We start from the raw sequence: 16,695 nt of genomic DNA, 5'->3' as shown, positions 1-16,695 counted from the left end.
CTTTATTAAGAAAAGAGAATTTCTTAAAACATTAGGAAACGGGAGGTTATAAGGACTCCACTAACATATAAGAATCAAAGCCCTTACGGAAATATGAAAACTTACATTAAATAATAAAAACAATTCTGAATTTGAGATTATACTTGTTTGCAGAAAACGAGGGAGGAGATACTCCACAGTTATAGATAAATATGGTTTATTAGAGAAAGATTATTATAGAATCAGGACTGATGACCTTCAACCGTGATCAGAAATAAAATATTTACAATATACAAAAAATGTAAGTGCATCGTAGAAAAGTCTCACTGTAAAACTTAAATGAAATTAAATATATTTTTAATTAAAAATTAAATCAATGTCTAAATATATACCCTTTGTGTTTTTGTGTGTGTGTGTGTGTGTGTGTGAAAGGCAGGGAGGGGGAGGGGGGGGAGAGAGAGAGAGAGAGAGAGAGAGAGACAGAGAGAGAGAGAGAGAGAGAGAGAGAGAGAGGAGGCCGAACAAGAGAGAGATTTTAGGATTAAGCAATAAAAATACTTTTTGTTGGAAATAAGAACATTAAAGTAAAGTAGAATTTACTGTACATCCAGAGTAGAAGTTTATTTTATTGGTGAAAAGTACATTTACACAGATTTTACAAAGTTGTGAAGAAGACGTCTTTAAATCCTTTATGATATCAAGTTTCCTGTTGATCAACATGAAACATGTTTACACACGTGGAGCTGGTTTCTTACAGAGCTGTGAATATAAAATGCATTAAAATCATTTCCAGGAGACAAACCTGAACCAAACTATGAAATGTTTCTTTACTTAATAATTTGATCATTTACATTATAAGGGCTTTAATAAGTGAGTGTATTGGTTCAGGTCCCGACAACATGAGTTAAACAGTTATACATTATTTATGTGTTTCCCTGTTTACAAGAGGAAATCATATACTGTTCAATAATACTGTTTGACTTCAGTTTGTAAAAGCTTCACTTCTCTCACTGATTACAAACTTTTGATCACTCATATATTATATTCATATATATTGTGAATATATATTACATTTACTTTAGCGGGAATAAACCTGTAGAAGTTATTAAGATTACAAGCAGCATATCAATCATTGCTAAAAACTGTATTTAGAAGTGAAAACTTCTAAATGCTGAACAGATCATACAACAGGAAGTGGAAATATTAAATAAGAAGCCGAGCGAGCACCTTGCTTCACTTGTTCTGCTCCAGGAAACAGAACCAGACAGAAACAAAGAGAAGCTGCTCTTTAGTAAAAAGCTCTGGTCCACGTGGAGCTGCTGCATCTCACTGAGCTTTATTCTGAAGAGGACGAGTTTCTTCAGCTAAAACCATTAAGAGTGTTTCTGTGCAGCAGCTGCTGCCCTTTATATTTACTCCATCACCACTGACACCATGTTATTACCCCTGTGATGGATTATCAGCTGCAGCTCAACAAACTCTGCACAGTTTACTTTTACCTCATTAGGTTTTTAATTATCGTTACACATTCACTTTATAAAACACAAAACAGACTCGTTATACAAAAGTCAGCTGCTGGACTGAGTGGATTCAACACTGGTTATTCCAATATACATTAAACAGGCTTTTCTTAATCATCAGAGTTCTTTATTATTATGAAAATAAATCTGGATTTTATCAATGAGCAAAATAAATGGAAATAAATAGGATAAAATCATATTTTTCAATCTGACATTGGAGAAGTTAAAAACTTTTATTTGTCAAATTCATTTTTACACATATGAAAAACGAGATTTCGTTCGAGATATAATAATAAATTAGTTATTTCAAAGGTGTAAAATACTGCAACACTTAAAGTTACTGTATCAATGTGAAACCAGGAGGAATTTGTGTCTGATGAATCTGTAACATGTCAGGGTATCATATTCAATATCAAGACAATAAAATGATAAATTCATACATAGTTTTTGCACGGAAATTCAAAAACATTGTTTTAACATGGAAACAAACAATATAACTAAACATAATAAAATGTTCATATTCATGAATCTATTGATTCATTTTAAAATCATCATTTTAATCTGTAGCACTGTTTAACTTTGACTTAATCAAACTCTTATTCAACCTCTGCCTAAAATTAAATATGATGAACTTTGTTATTCTTGATGCAAATACTGAAACTGTTTAAAATACCCAGTGTGTGTTAGTATTTGTAATGCAGTGTGTACTCCAACATAGTAGTCACACTGAGCCCTGCTTAACTAAAAACACACACACACACACACACTCACACACACACACTCACACACACACACACACACACACACACACACACACACACACACACACAGCTGGTGTGTGCTGACAGATTTGTGTTGCACCTCATTATTCAGAATGGGTGTCACATGGAGCAGCTCGTTTTGATGCTGATCTGATTCTCACTTGTTTCAATCACACGTTGGTTTTCGTTTCTTTATGGAAATAAATATGTAAATTAAGCAAAGATCAAAGAGTTTTGACCCTGAAGGTTTTCTGATTTGTTCTCCATCATCATGGAGCTGAGGAGAAAAGGTTCCTACAGGAAATGTGAAGGAAATATTATACGTTAATGAAAGTTAAAAGAAAGGTTTCAACATGAATTCTGTTCTGATTTGAGGACAGAGCTTCAGACCCTTATTGACCCCCGACAGCTGAGAGCATATTATTAGTCTGTGGTGTCTGAGTATTAATACTTTACTGTATATAAGGGCTGTACAGATAGAAAGACTATATTCAAATGTGTTCACTGGCAGGTGCTGAATGAGTTCTTCTATATTTCTATAATAAAGTTCTGAGCTGACCTCTGACCCTGGATCACGACCCGACCGAACAGTAACTCACTGCAGCTCCTCTCTTCACAGTCTAACTTGAACTGGTTCTAATTCCAATTCTGTAAAAAGATCAAACTGTGACTAAATATTAGGACGAGTTGAAATAATGATGCGCTGAAGACAGAGAGGGGACAAGCAACACAATAAAAGCTCATATCTCAAATGTACATTCAGGAAAAACTACGACAAGCGATGGTCTGCTACAGACTTCCCAGCGATGGCCCAGTGATGACCCAGCATTGGCCCAGTGAAGGCCCAGTGAAGGCCCAGTGAAGGACCAGTGAAGGACCAGTGAAGGCCCAGTGAAGGCCCAGTGAAGGACCAGTGAAGGACCAGTGAAGGCCCAGTGAAGGACCAGTGAAGGACCAGTGAAGGCCCAGTGAAGGCCCAGTGGTGGCCCAGTGATGACCCAGCATTGGCCCAGTGAAGGCCCAGTGAAGGCCCAGTGATGGGTCATTAAAAACAATTTAGTAAGAAACTCAACCAACCCAAATTAAAAGACACAAAAGTCGTCAACATGCAACTTTCTTCAAACTCAAATCTCTAATTAATTAACATATTGTTAACAAGTTTCTAATTAATCTTTGATTAAATTTAATGTTATGAGTTTAGAGAACATTTAGAAACTAACTCAACTCAGTTTCAAGTCACAAGCTGTCATTTGAAAGTGAGCGAGTTACAGTGAAACCCTCTAAAGGAGGTGAAGGTCTCAGAAGGAGCTGAGTGAACAGAGGAGGTGAAGGTCTCAGAAGGAGCTGAGTGAACAGAGGAGGTGAAGCACATGAAGGAGGAGCTCGCTGCTGATTGGCCGACGGTCCTTTCACGCCGATCAGCCGAGCGCGGCGACATCAGCCGGATTTTTAAAACAACAAAACCAAAGATCACACCGGGTTTAAGAAAATATTGTTATGTCTCGTAATTGGCAGGACCGGACCGGGCGAGGGGGGGGGGGGGGGGGGCTGACCCCCAAGACAAGGAAGGAAGGAAGAGTGGAAGGAGGAAGGACGGGGGGGCAAATTGAACCGACACCACTTTGCACTTTGACAATCGGAGTTGGTGAGTTTGTTTAACCCGACAGGCCGAGCCCAGCCGCTGCTCTTACTCATTAAAACGATTATTCACGACCCGTCGACTGTTCCCCTGCTCGTTCACATGAACCCCTGCCCCCCCCACCCCCACCCCCCTTTCGCCCCCCCACAAAACCTACCAACGCACTGTTTTACTTTAACGTCCCACTTTCCCCTTATTTACTTTCACTTCTACAGTACAATGTACTCAGTGGTAGGAAGTAACTAAGTAATTTTACTGGAGTACAGGTTGAGATACTTTACTGCACTATTTCCATTTTATGCTACTTTATCCGTCTACTGAACTTAGCTTTTTAATTTAGGTAATAGAGTATTTAGAAGTGTAATAAAGTAAATGAAGGAAATACTTAAATATGCATATTACACTGCAGGTAATCCACCATCACCCCCCCCCCCCCCCCCCCCCAGCCGCCCTGACACACAGTCGTTAGTTATATTAGATCATATCAAATACTAGTGTTTACTGTGTTAAATAAGTACATTTAATCAAGTACAGTACTTGATAGTAGTTTTAATTAAGTATTTACATTTTATACTAGACTAGAATTCCTTTTGTCTAACTCAATGTGATTCAAACTGTTACTTCAGGTATTTTTATGATTCAGGTAGATTGTGAAAAAATAAATTCAACAAGTACATGAATATACAAAAGTGAGAATTAACCGCATGGTTCTGAACATTTCTGAATAAAATCCATTTCATTCCAAACTGAACTGATGAAGGAGCATTTAAAATCAGTGATTCATGATTTATTACTGTTTAATAAATCATTTAATATTGTTTTTATAGATGAAAGGAGCAGAATCCATCCAGTAATAATTAACATTCCAATATGTTGTTATTCATGGAGACTTTTACACAAGCGACGCAGTAAAGTTTTTATTCCACATTGAAGCTTTATTATTTCTATCATATTCTTCAACATAAATCATTGTTTAAATCTAGTGTTTTTATAACATGTGTGTTTCTATACATTTAAATATTTATCTATTTAAATGTATATAAATCTGTTGTTTTTGTGAAAATATATTTTATCCCCTTGAAAAGAATTTCTACTGTTATCACTTTGAAACTTTGTTATGAAAAGTGCTGTAAATAAAAATAATAATTTTAACAACAGTAATAACAATTATTATCATAATGTGGTTTCACTTTTTTCAAATAATTCATCAGATCTGTTGTTTTGTGTGACTAATAATTATAATATAATAATTATGATGATATGTTAATAATAAAGCGTGTTTTGTTTCTCGTAACGTCATGAGCCTTTATTTTGTCTGTCAACTAATAATAAAACTAAATACAAAGTAAAAAATATAATAAAATAATCCATCACATCTGCAGCTTTCATGATAATAAACAGTTAATATTTGTTACTTCTTAATTATTAACTGAACAGTTGTGAGCCTCAGTTTCACATCGTGTTCGGCGCCATCTTGGTTTGTTGAAACCAGAGGTGACCATATTTGGAGGTACGAGGGGTGGAGCCTGAGCTCGAGGACATGCCCACCTACACCTGCGTCAGTACTATCTGTCTGTATCACTCTGGTATCCCCCCCCCTCAACACATCTGGTGCTTTATGGTCTGTTTGACTCTAAATGATCATAATTCACTAAATGATCATCAGCTGTTTGAAGAAGACTTGAAACTAGAGACTGAGACAGAAGCTCCTGGAGTCGCCCCCTGCTGGTCAGAGAGAGAAGACAGGTTTCAGAGACTTATAATTTATTGATATGAACGACAACATCTCACACAACTGCTGTATTTTGTGTAATTTAAGCTCCTTCACCGTTTTATATTGAAATCTAAAAATCATTAAATCATAAAGTATGAAATGCAGCTGCAGGTGAGAAAAATAGTCATTTAGTGTTTTTATATTAAAGTTAAATAATAAAAACTTCATCAGAGTTTGTTAGAAACAAAACAATCTTACCTCGTGGTTCCTCTGGTCTGGAGCTTTCAGCCACGTCCTCCTGGTGTTCATGGTTCATGAAGTCACATGATGCAGGTTTGATTTCAGTCACATGAATACACAGACAATTCAAGTTAAAATGAAATTAATCCTAATAATAAAGAAAATAAACACTTGTATTTATAAATTCAGCGGACGAGAGTAGAATCCAAGATGGCGGCTTCGCCCGAGGCCTCGTGGGGAACCAGGTTGTTATGAATCACACGTTTATTAGAAAAGTGACGTAGAAGAGAACTCACTTCATATTCAGATCGTTCGGTGTCAAGTTAGTTTCATAACATCGGATCAATTTTATTTATATCTCTTAATCATAATATACATCATGTCAAAGCTCTTTACATCATGAGGTCGAGACCTTAAGTTGTATTTGTGGACAAAAGTTTTCATAATCAAAACATCGGAGACGTATTCAATCGTAGAAAACTAAAACAACTTACTATTATGTAATATTATTAATATTCACATTTTCGTTCAGAAACTGAAGTGAAATGATTTTGGTTGAATCTGAACATCAGGATGAAACAGGGAATCCCTCTCTGCAGGTTTGTCTCTGGAGTAAAGGACACACTCTGTGCACCGGGGGACCAACAACCTTTTTCTGCCCTGGGCCCCTGAGGAGATTATTCCGGCCGTGCTCTTCACTTCCTCTCTTACACGTCAGAAGGTTTACTGCCTTGCTCAGGGGCACTTAAACCAGACATGGAGCGAGAGGAGGGTTAAACGTGGAACACAGTCGTGTGTGGTCCAGGTGTTCCTCATGTTGTGGGGACCAAGCGTCCCAGTTAGGGTTTAAGTCTCCGGTTAGAAAACTAGTTAGTGTGGTTCAGGTTCCTGTGGAGACACAACTGTGTGTGTGTGTGTGTGTGTGTGTGTCCGGTGTGTGTGTCCAGTGTGTGTGTGTCCGGTGTGTGTGTGTCCGGTGTGTGTGCTGTTGCCTGGTTGCTTCTCATCTGGACCAATGAAATCCAGATTAGCTGTTTAAAACAGAAAGAAAAAAAAACAGACATCGATGATCAACAGACGGAGCTGAAGAGAATAATGGAGACAACAGACAGACCACAGACACAGAGAGACAGACAGAGAGAGAGACATTCACACAGACAGAGAGACAAACAGACAGACACACAGACAACAAAACACACACACACAGACATATTATCTCACTATACAAATGAATTGAGTGTCTCTGGCCTCAGATCAGATTGTTTCCACCTGGAGGTCACGTGACACAAACAGGTGGAAGGGACTCGAACCCGTAGACGTCCCCGAGCCTTGTGCTCCAGGCCCCTGTGGAGCCTCGTCAGCGTCTGTGGGCGGAACCCGGCGGTTTGAACCCCACAGCAGCTTCTCACCTCTGATCCGTCAGATCCGTCAGGTTTTATTCTTCAGCTCAGTGAAGTTGGATCAGAGCAGAAATGAACTTTTTCTTTCTTGGACAGTAGAAAGCTCGTCGAGCTGTTTTGAAGGAAACTGAGTCGATGACGTTTTACGACAAAGAGGGAAAAACAATTAAAGGTTAAAAATGTTGATGACACAACGAATGAGGATAAAAAAAAACTAAAAATTAAGAATTCTATTCATCTTCAGATTCTGAAAAATAACAGCGGATGTTTGAACTGTTGAGTAATATTTGTTTTTCAAATGTCTGGTGTCATCATAGAAAACTTTAAAATGTCAAAATTGTTGCTAAATAATTGTTTCTGTCAATTGAGTGATCAGCTCTGGAGCGTCAGTCGGTGTGGGGGCCAGAGGGGGCCCACCAACAAACGCCCCGGGGGCCCCCAGGTGGTTAATCCGGCCATGCAGTGCACGAGGTGAAACTCAATCCGCGTCGTCTCATTGGTCGTTCTGACCGGAAAGGATCGTTCTGCAGACACCACTCAGGAAAGAACGTGTACATGTACTCAGGAATACTCGTAGCTGCAGGTATTTGTACAGGAGGAGATTTTACACGTGATTTCATTTTATATGATCTTTTCACAGATGAGGAGAAAATCTGAGCTGAAGATGAAATCCACAGTTTGAAGGAGCAGAGTGAAAACTTTATTAATAAAGTAAAAACTGATTCTGTTCAGTGCTTCGCTTCTGTGATAATATCACTATAAACATGTTATATGATATAAAACATGTGAAATATTATAAACATATTATATAAAAAATGATGAAACACCCTGAAAGGCTGCACAACAACAACGACTCTGAGTTTGGACTGTTTCAGTTTATAAATGTAGATATTTTCAATAGAGCACAGACTCTTGATTCATATCTATATCCATATCTATATAGATATAGATATATATATACGACTGTGTACTCAGTGATGATGTAGCCATGACGAATATATATATATATATATATATATATATATGTATATATAGGCCCGGGTCTGAGTCCCTTGCCTCCGGGGCCCCTGCGCGTGCACAGACACTCGGAGCTCCGTGCGGGGAAAGAGACCTGATACCACGTGCGTTATGATCACGTCACAAGCACCTATAAGAGCAGGTGCCACGGATCAGCGCGCGCTCACGTGTTGTTTGAGTCGCGTCGCGCTGTGAAAAATAATAATAATAAAACGTAATTGCGGTGAAATCACGCAAGTACGAGGCCGCGCGCCACACTTTAACAGGTTGAACCATGAAAGTGTTAATACACGCGCGCGCGCACATACACACACACAAATAATAAATACATAAACTTCAGCTTCACTCACTTGAATGTGTTTTATTTCTTACCGTTTTGTTTTGGGTATTTTATAAATGATTATTATTCGTTAATTATCGATTTGCGTTTTAAACACGTGGATTTTTAACGCAACTTAAATATTGAGCTCAAACCTTCAGATAAAAAAAACTATGTTTCCTGGATTTTAAACGAAAACTGTAATAATTTGATGTTTTATTCAGATTTCAAATTGTTAAAATGTTTGAATCTCTTTCTGTTTAGTGTTTTCGTTTTAATTTTTAAAGACGAATCAACGGAACGAACAACTTTTGATTTGATTTCATGAGACAATAAATAACGTGGATTAAAGCAATAAAACAGTAAAATAATAAAATTCTCTTTTGTGAGATGGCAGAAAATCCAGTTTTTAATCAATTCTAATTATATTCTCTCAAAGTTTGTCCGATTTAATTCTTCACTGTTAAAACTATTGAGTTTAATTCTGAAACAATTTTGTTATTTTATTTTGTTTGGAAATAAATGAAAATCAAGGTTGTTGAACTATGTTGTTGTTTTACTAATAATTGTGGTTGCTTTCTTTATTATCAGTTTTCTTTTAATGTTCATGTGATTGTTCTTGATACGTCTGCGTCTGTTTCTCTAATTGTTTGTATTTGTGTTTACAAATGTCAGACCTGTTATTGATTTATTAATTGTGTTGTTTTAACCTGCAGATGAAAACGAGTCTGTTTGGATAAATCTGCTGCATCCACATAATGAGCATTGATCTTTATTATATATTGTTATATTATATTAAATTATGTTACATAATGTCATAATATATAAAATATTATGACATTATATCACGTTATAATTTATTACATTATTTGAGTGGCTCCCAGTCTTTTGTGATATTTCACTTTGTCACCTGATGAACAGAAAATAAACCGTTGGGATTCATTTTCATTTACACAAACTGTTTTAATCTTTATTTATTTAGTTTATTATTATTATGATCTTGTTCAGTGTCTGGTTGATGAAATATATTCAGAGAAATCTTTGAATTATTTATTGTGTCTGTCCACACTGATGATCTCAGCAGCAGGGCCGGATTAACCTGCCAGGAGGCCCCAGGGCAGCAGTGGATGTTGGGCCCCCACGGATTCATTATCTGAATCGATCAGCTGACGGGAATCTACCCGGCAACCGGGATTTAATCATGTGACAGAAAATACATGTTCAACTTCTGGAGTACTCTGTCGTCACGACTACATCATCACCGAGTACACAGTCGTCACGACTACATCATACCCGAGTACACAGTCGTCATGACAACATCATCACCGAGTACACAGTCGTCATGACTACATCATCACCGTGTACACAGTCGTCATGACAACATCATCACCGTGTACACAGTCGTCATGACAACATCATCACCGTGTACACAGTCGTCATGACAACATCATCACCGTGTACACAGTCGTCATGACAACATCATCACCGAGTACACAGTCGTCATGACAACATCATCACCGTGTACACAGTCGTCATGACAACATCATCACCGAGTACACAGTCGTCATGACAACATCATCACCGTGTACACAGTCGTCATGACAACATCATCACCGAGTACACAGTCGTCATGACAACATCATCACCAAGTACACATTCGTCATGGCTACAACCACTCCGAGTACACAGTCGTCATGACTACATCATCACAGAGTACACAGTCGTCATGACTACATCATCACCGAGTACACAGTCGTCATGGCTACATGTACTTGTCACACGCTCACAGCTGAGGAGAACTTCCTGTCACAGCCGGTCACTATAGAAACCTCTGTATTATGAGCTAAACACGGGCTCTCTGGGCCCCTGAGGCCCCCCCAGACGTCTGAGGGGCCCCTGGCTGCTGAGGGGCCCCTGGCTGCTGAGGGGCCCCTGGACGTCCTGGCCCCTGGACATGTCCCCATTGAAGCCAGGTATTAACTCTGTGTTATCTCCTGCTCTCTCTCCTTCCTGTGGACGAGCGGTTCTCTTTCCAGTTGAATCCAGTTTCCAGCTCGTGAGCAGAAGATGTTTCTGGTGAAGCTGCAGCTCCATCATCTGATCTGAGATCAGCACCCAACACAACAAAGAGCGACTCAGCAGCAATTTGTTCGTTTCCTAAAAGAGAACTGAGTTAAACGAGTCCGACTGTAACGCAAGAAGCCCCCCCCCTCACCCTCACCCCCCCACCTCACCCCAACAATGGCGCTGCTGAGGAACCCAATCTCCGTCAGGCTGATGTTATCTGTCCATGTTAAATGGGGTGACCAGTCAAAAGACAAAAGAAGCAACAGAAGGACACGGGGGAGGAGGGGGAGTAAGTCCACATATCCTTTCTTTCTTCCTTTCTTTCTTTCTTCCTTCTTTCTATATTCCTTCTTTCTATATTCCCGTCTTCCCTCCTTCCAATCGTTCTTCTTTTCCTATTTCCTTCTGTCCTTCCTTCATTTCTATTTTAAAACCTCCTTCCTTGGTTTTGTGTCAATGTTAATCAGACTTAAAATGTGGGAAACACTTTAGTTGTATTTGATTCTGATATTATATTGGTTGTTGTTTTTTTTACAGTGGAATTAATGTATGTTTATTTTAATTTTTCACAGTTTCCAGAGTTTTCTTGTTTTCCAGCATCAACAAACTATAGAGCTCATATTTGGAGGTTTGTTTAGATATTTATTGATTATTATTATTTCTTCTTTTTTTACATTTTCAGACGTTCCTTCCTCTGATGTTTCATATTTTTTATATTCAGGGATAAGCCGTAAACGTTGATTCAGAGATTAAATAAGAAAACAGTGACGATCTGCAGCTCGAACAAACTGAAGACTTTAAATCTTTAAACATTTCCAGGATTTTTACATGAAACATTTGCGTCTGGACTAAATTCAAATAATCCTTGACTTAAAATTTAAATTCTCCTCGAGCACAGAAATAAAATGATTCAAAATATCAAACACAAAAACTGAATCTGAGTTTGTCTCTGTTAACTTCCTGTGACACAAAAAGCCCAGAGCATCATGGGAAAGAGAGAGAAAGAGATTTTTTTCAGCTGCTGTGAAAATGAATTCAGTTTAAGCAAAATGATAAAAGACGTGAAACCAGAATTTACGTCAAGAAACTGATAATAACAATATACAAAATATTATTATTATTAATAACTCAACTCAAACATTGTTTTTCATCAGTTAATTTTTTCGATGCAAGAAAAATTGAAAGCGTCAGAAAATAAACTTTTCACAGGATAGAAAACCCAGAAGAGGAAGGTTTGACCTTTGACCTCCAGCGGTGAATAAAACACTCACGGGTGATTTTAAAATTGTTTCAATAAAAACATGTTCAGTTGAAACAAAGATTAAATTAATACATTTTCCCAAAGAACACATTCAGTGAATTTTAGTGAAATTAAAATGAGATTATCCAGAAAAAAGCAGAGAAGCAGTTTAACGCGTCCAGAAAATACTGAACACACGTTGAACTGAGCGTGTTCGTTTGGTGCGTGAAAATAATATTTACTGTAATATTTATATCCGAGGAAGCTGGACAAAACACCGGAAACAAGCAAATACAACAATCTTCTGATTTAAACAAAAAAGAAGAAACAAAACCAGCAGATTAAAGGTTTAAATAAATTCAGACACACAAACACACACACACGCACAACACGCTCACACACACCCGCTCCAGAGACAACGGATCCACTCTGAACTCGTTTTCAACAGAAACTGAAAATACACGACAAGACAAATCAAGAGAAAACTGATTTAGATTATTTTAAATCTGCAGGAAACAAAACAACGGAAACAAATTGAGTCTCAGAAATTATCTAAATAAAAACTTTCAGCTGAAATAAAGTGAAAACATCTGAAGCAGCAGCAGCGTCACACACACAACACCTCACACACCTCACACACCTCACACACCTCACACACCTCACACACCTCACACAACAACACAAACCCGCTCTGATCAGACAAGCAGCAGAAGCTTTAAAGTCTCACAGACTCAATTTCATCAGTTTGAAACTTCATGTTTAAAAACTAAGATTCATCAGTTTCAGGCTCGAAGTAGAAAAATAAACGAGTCAAATCACAAAGAGACAAAATCATCAAAGAACCAGAAACTCCCGCAGAATAAAAACATGAGATTCGAGCTGAAGTTCATTCAAACATCTGCAGATTCACACGGAACGCGACGGCTCCTCAGGACGCGCCAACCAATCAGCTGACGCGTGAGAAGAATCAGTGAAATCAGGACGTTGAAATGTTAAAATGTTGGAGCGTGTGTGCGTGTGCGCGCGTGAGTGTGTGAGTGTGTGCGGAGGCCGCAGCGCGTCTCGTTTCACTGGAGCAGCCTGAGCGCGACCTCTGCTCGCATCACTTCACACAGCTCTCCACCCAGACGCCTGTGCGTAATGCTCGTGCGTAAAAGCTTCACGCACGAACGGCACCGGCGCGTTTTTCACCTTGTGCGCGTAAAGAGAAACAAGCAAATAAATAAAAACAGAGAAGAGGAGACACGGAGGAGACACGGAGGACACACGGAGGACACACGGAGGAGACACGGAGACACACGGAGGACACACGGAGGACACACGGAGGACACACGGAGGAGACACGGCTCTAGAGGAGCAGGTCAGAGCCGAACCTTCAGGCTCCAGCTCCATGTTCCTGTTTTGTCTCCAGACGCGTCAGAGGTGAAATTTATCTGATGTTCGCTCTTCAATGAAAATAATAAAAAATCCACCTGCGCAGTAAAAAAACACACATTTACTCTGAAAGTTTGAAAGTGATAAAGTTTCCACTGGTTCAGAATCAGAAGCTGTGACCTGTTGGTGGATGAGTGGACTCGTCAGGAGGAAAGAAGACAAAGGGATTTTCTGTAGTTATGAATGTAACCTATTCTTTTATTTGTATTTTTTTATGATTAAAACATTTTTTTCTCTTTTTGACTTTTATAAGCGACAAACACGTGAATAAGAATCAGACCACAATAGAATCACAACCATGAAATTTCTTTTAGAGACGACAATTAAAGGACAATCATATCAGATCAGGAGGCTTTTTTTTCTTCTGTCAAACAAACGGGTTTTTACATTGTTCTTAAAAACGTTGAAACCAAATTCAGACAAATAGACACGTTCTCTCTGTAATTATACAAAAATACAACGAAAGAAGGCGCGTGAGCGTGCGCGTGTTTCCTTTACAGAAAGAAAACACATCGGCTGGAACCAGACATTTAAACTTCAGACTTTTCAAATCAAATGATTCCGTTTCACGTCTTTTTCTAACAACAGTTTCAAACATGTGATATAAGAGGAGCGCGGCGGGTCGAAGCGGCTCCACGGGCCCACGCGCACGCGGCTGCGCGTGCAACCAAACGGCACAAGTTAAATTAAATCTGCTTTAAATGGACATTTTCTGCAGTGACGGAGACGCTCACTGTGTCCCTCACTGTTCAGTCCTGCCCCAGGCCTCTGTCCCCGGCCCCTGTCTGTCCCCAGGCCTCTGTCCCCGGCCTCTGTCCCCAGGCCTCTGTCCCCGGCCCCTGTCTGTCCCCGGGCCTCTGTCCCCGGGCCTCTGTCCCCAGGCCTCTGTCCCGTTGAGCAGCTCAACACTGATCCTACTTCTGCTTTAAAGAACCGAGTCTTTGGTCTAACACACACATGGAACCGCCTCGGGACATTCACGGAGTCGCTTCACTTCCTGTTTTAAAAACACATTTCACCGTGAAGACGATAGAAATCTAAACTCAAAGAATTAGTGTTTGAATGTTGTAAAATACCCCCCCCCCCCCCACCCACCCCCCCGCATGAGACCTGATAATACTGCGAACATGCGCGCGGACATTACAAGATAGTAGTAGTATTTTTTTTTTTCAATCTCAAAATTAGAACAAACTATTTTAAATACACATTCTAGAAAAAGTTATTCCTCCAACAGGAAGAGGAGAATCCGCCCACGGCTCCCAGTTTCCTCTGGGCTCATGTCACACACAACTGTACAGACACTGAGAACATGTATGTACACACACCTGCAGGAGGAAGAGGAGGAGGAGGAAGAGGAGAAGGAGATAATAATATTAAAAAATACCTGGAGGCTTCAGGGCTGTTCTCTCTCCCTCCCTCCGCTCAGAGAGATTCTTACAACGTCAATGTTCAGTGTAAAATGTTCAACTTACAGTTCCACTCAAGTTCACGTGTTGTCTCCTGCGGGCTGTGGGGGGGGTGGGGGGGTGAGGGGGTTAGTGTATCAGCGGGTTGGAGGTCGACCCCTGGTTTTGATGCGAAAAATAATCAGACAAACTCCCGGAAAGTCCCGAGGAGAAGGCCGGCAGCGAGCCGGACAGGGCCGGCCTCAGAGAGTCACAGGACAGCGAGGAGGAGGACGGAGCCTGCGGGGAGTTGGAGGCCGAAGCCCGGGCGGCCTGCAGGGAGCCGCCGCTCTGTGGGGTCATGGAAGGGTGCGGGACGTGCGGGAAAAAGTAACTGGTCTGCCCGGACAGCAGGTTGACCGAGCACGGGTTCAGGGAGTACGTGGCCCCGGAGCAGGGCACGGAGAGGCCGCAGGGCACCGCCGAGGCCGCCAGGGCCGCGGCCGTCAGGTGGTGCGTGGCGTAGGGCAGATCCCCGCCGACCAGCCGGTCCATGCTCAGCCCGTTGGACGACGGGAACGAGGAGTGGCTGCTGCCCATGTTCTGGGCCAGCATGGTGCTGTAGGACATGGGGTGCGCCGGGTAGCCCGAGGAGGTCCCGTTGTAGCCCAGAGCGCCGCCGGCCCGCGGGTGGTGCAGGGACAGGAAGGGGGACATGGGCCAGTACAGGGAGCCGGCCCGGTCCATGAAGGTCAGCCCGGAGGTCAGCCGCGCGCCCCGCTTGAAGGCCAGCTTGGCCCGGGACGTGGTGGACCTCCGCCGGAGCTTCCCGGTGGTTCCGCCGATGAACACGTCGTCGCTGCTGGGGTCCAGCATCCAGTAGTTGCCCTTGCCCGGGTCGTCGTAGTGCCGCGGCACCTTGACGAAGCACTTATTGAGGCTGAGGTTGTGGCGGATGGAGTTCTGCCAGCCCTGCTTGTTCTCCCGGTAGTACGGGAAGTTCTTCATGATGAACTCGTAGATGCCGTTGAGCGTCAGGCGCTTCTCGGGGCTCTGGCGGATCGCCATCATGATCAGCGCGTTGTAGCTGAACGGAGGCTTCTCGTACTTGCCGCTCTTCTTGTCTCCGTCCTTCGCTCCGGCGCCTCCGTCCGCGTCCTTCGCCTCCTTCTTCTCCTCCGGCTTCTCCTTCTCGTCCGGGCAGCTCTCCTGACCCGACGCGTCGCTCTTGGGGTCCGGCTTCGGCTCCGGCTGCGCGGCCGGGAGAGGAGCCTTCTGCTCGGGCTCGTCCGCGACGCCGGGCCGGTGCAGGAGGTGGGTCTGGTGCAGGTGGTGCTGGTTCTGGTGCAGGTTCTGGTGCTGGTGCTGCTGGTTGTCGCTCTGCACGGCCTCGGGCACCAAACTGTTTATACTGAACGAGGACTTCGGAATCATTTTCACCTCTTTGCGTTCTCCCATATCCAACATCACCGGGCAGCGGAGGGGGGAGAATGGCACCGACCGAAAGCGACGCACACAGCTGGGGTTCAATCTGTCCTGTGAGCCTGGAGCCCGGGCGGGAGGACGGAAGGGGGGACGGACCGGAGGAAGGGAAGTGAAGCCCAACAAACTATTTCATGTTCGCTTTGGGGAGAAAAGAGGAAACACACGCACACAACACACACGTACACACACATCGATAGGAGACAGATAGCTGCAATTAATTAGGAGCCGCAGCCACTAAAGCGACTCGCAAACATTGGTTGGACCTTTCCCGTCCTCAGCCAACCAGGGGGACATTAGGATTCAATATTAACACGTCCTCTGCGCGCTCAGCCAATCAGGAGGCGCCGGGAAACACACACATCCAGCGAGGAGCGTGCACGCTGCAAGAAGTGCCCACGCGCACGAGTTCGTTCTCAGCCTCGCGGGTTTTTAATAAAAACATTTTCTCTGAAACGAGCGTGAAAATCTCACAACGAGTATTTTCACTTCTTCCGT

The 16,695-nt window shown here is 41.9% G+C and overlaps 1 protein-coding gene across 1 annotated transcript; it reads right to left on the bottom strand.

The window, feature by feature from the left end:
• Window positions 1–14,865: 14,865 nt before the first annotated feature.
• foxg1a (forkhead box G1a) lies at window positions 14,866–16,454 on the bottom strand. Its single transcript, XM_053434786.1, is given in 5 exon segments — window positions 14,866–16,194; window positions 16,196–16,277; window positions 16,279–16,370; window positions 16,372–16,424; window positions 16,427–16,454. Coding segments are annotated over 5 exon segments (1,584 nt in total).
• Between the last annotated feature and the right edge of the window lie 241 nt (window positions 16,455–16,695).

This window comes from Pleuronectes platessa, chromosome 11 (genome assembly GCF_947347685.1).
Source record: "Pleuronectes platessa chromosome 11, fPlePla1.1, whole genome shotgun sequence".
Classification (NCBI taxonomy): domain Eukaryota; kingdom Metazoa; phylum Chordata; class Actinopteri; order Pleuronectiformes; family Pleuronectidae; genus Pleuronectes; species Pleuronectes platessa.
The sequence above is the reverse complement of the archived record's forward strand: the minus strand, read 5'-3'. Positions and strand labels throughout refer to the sequence as shown.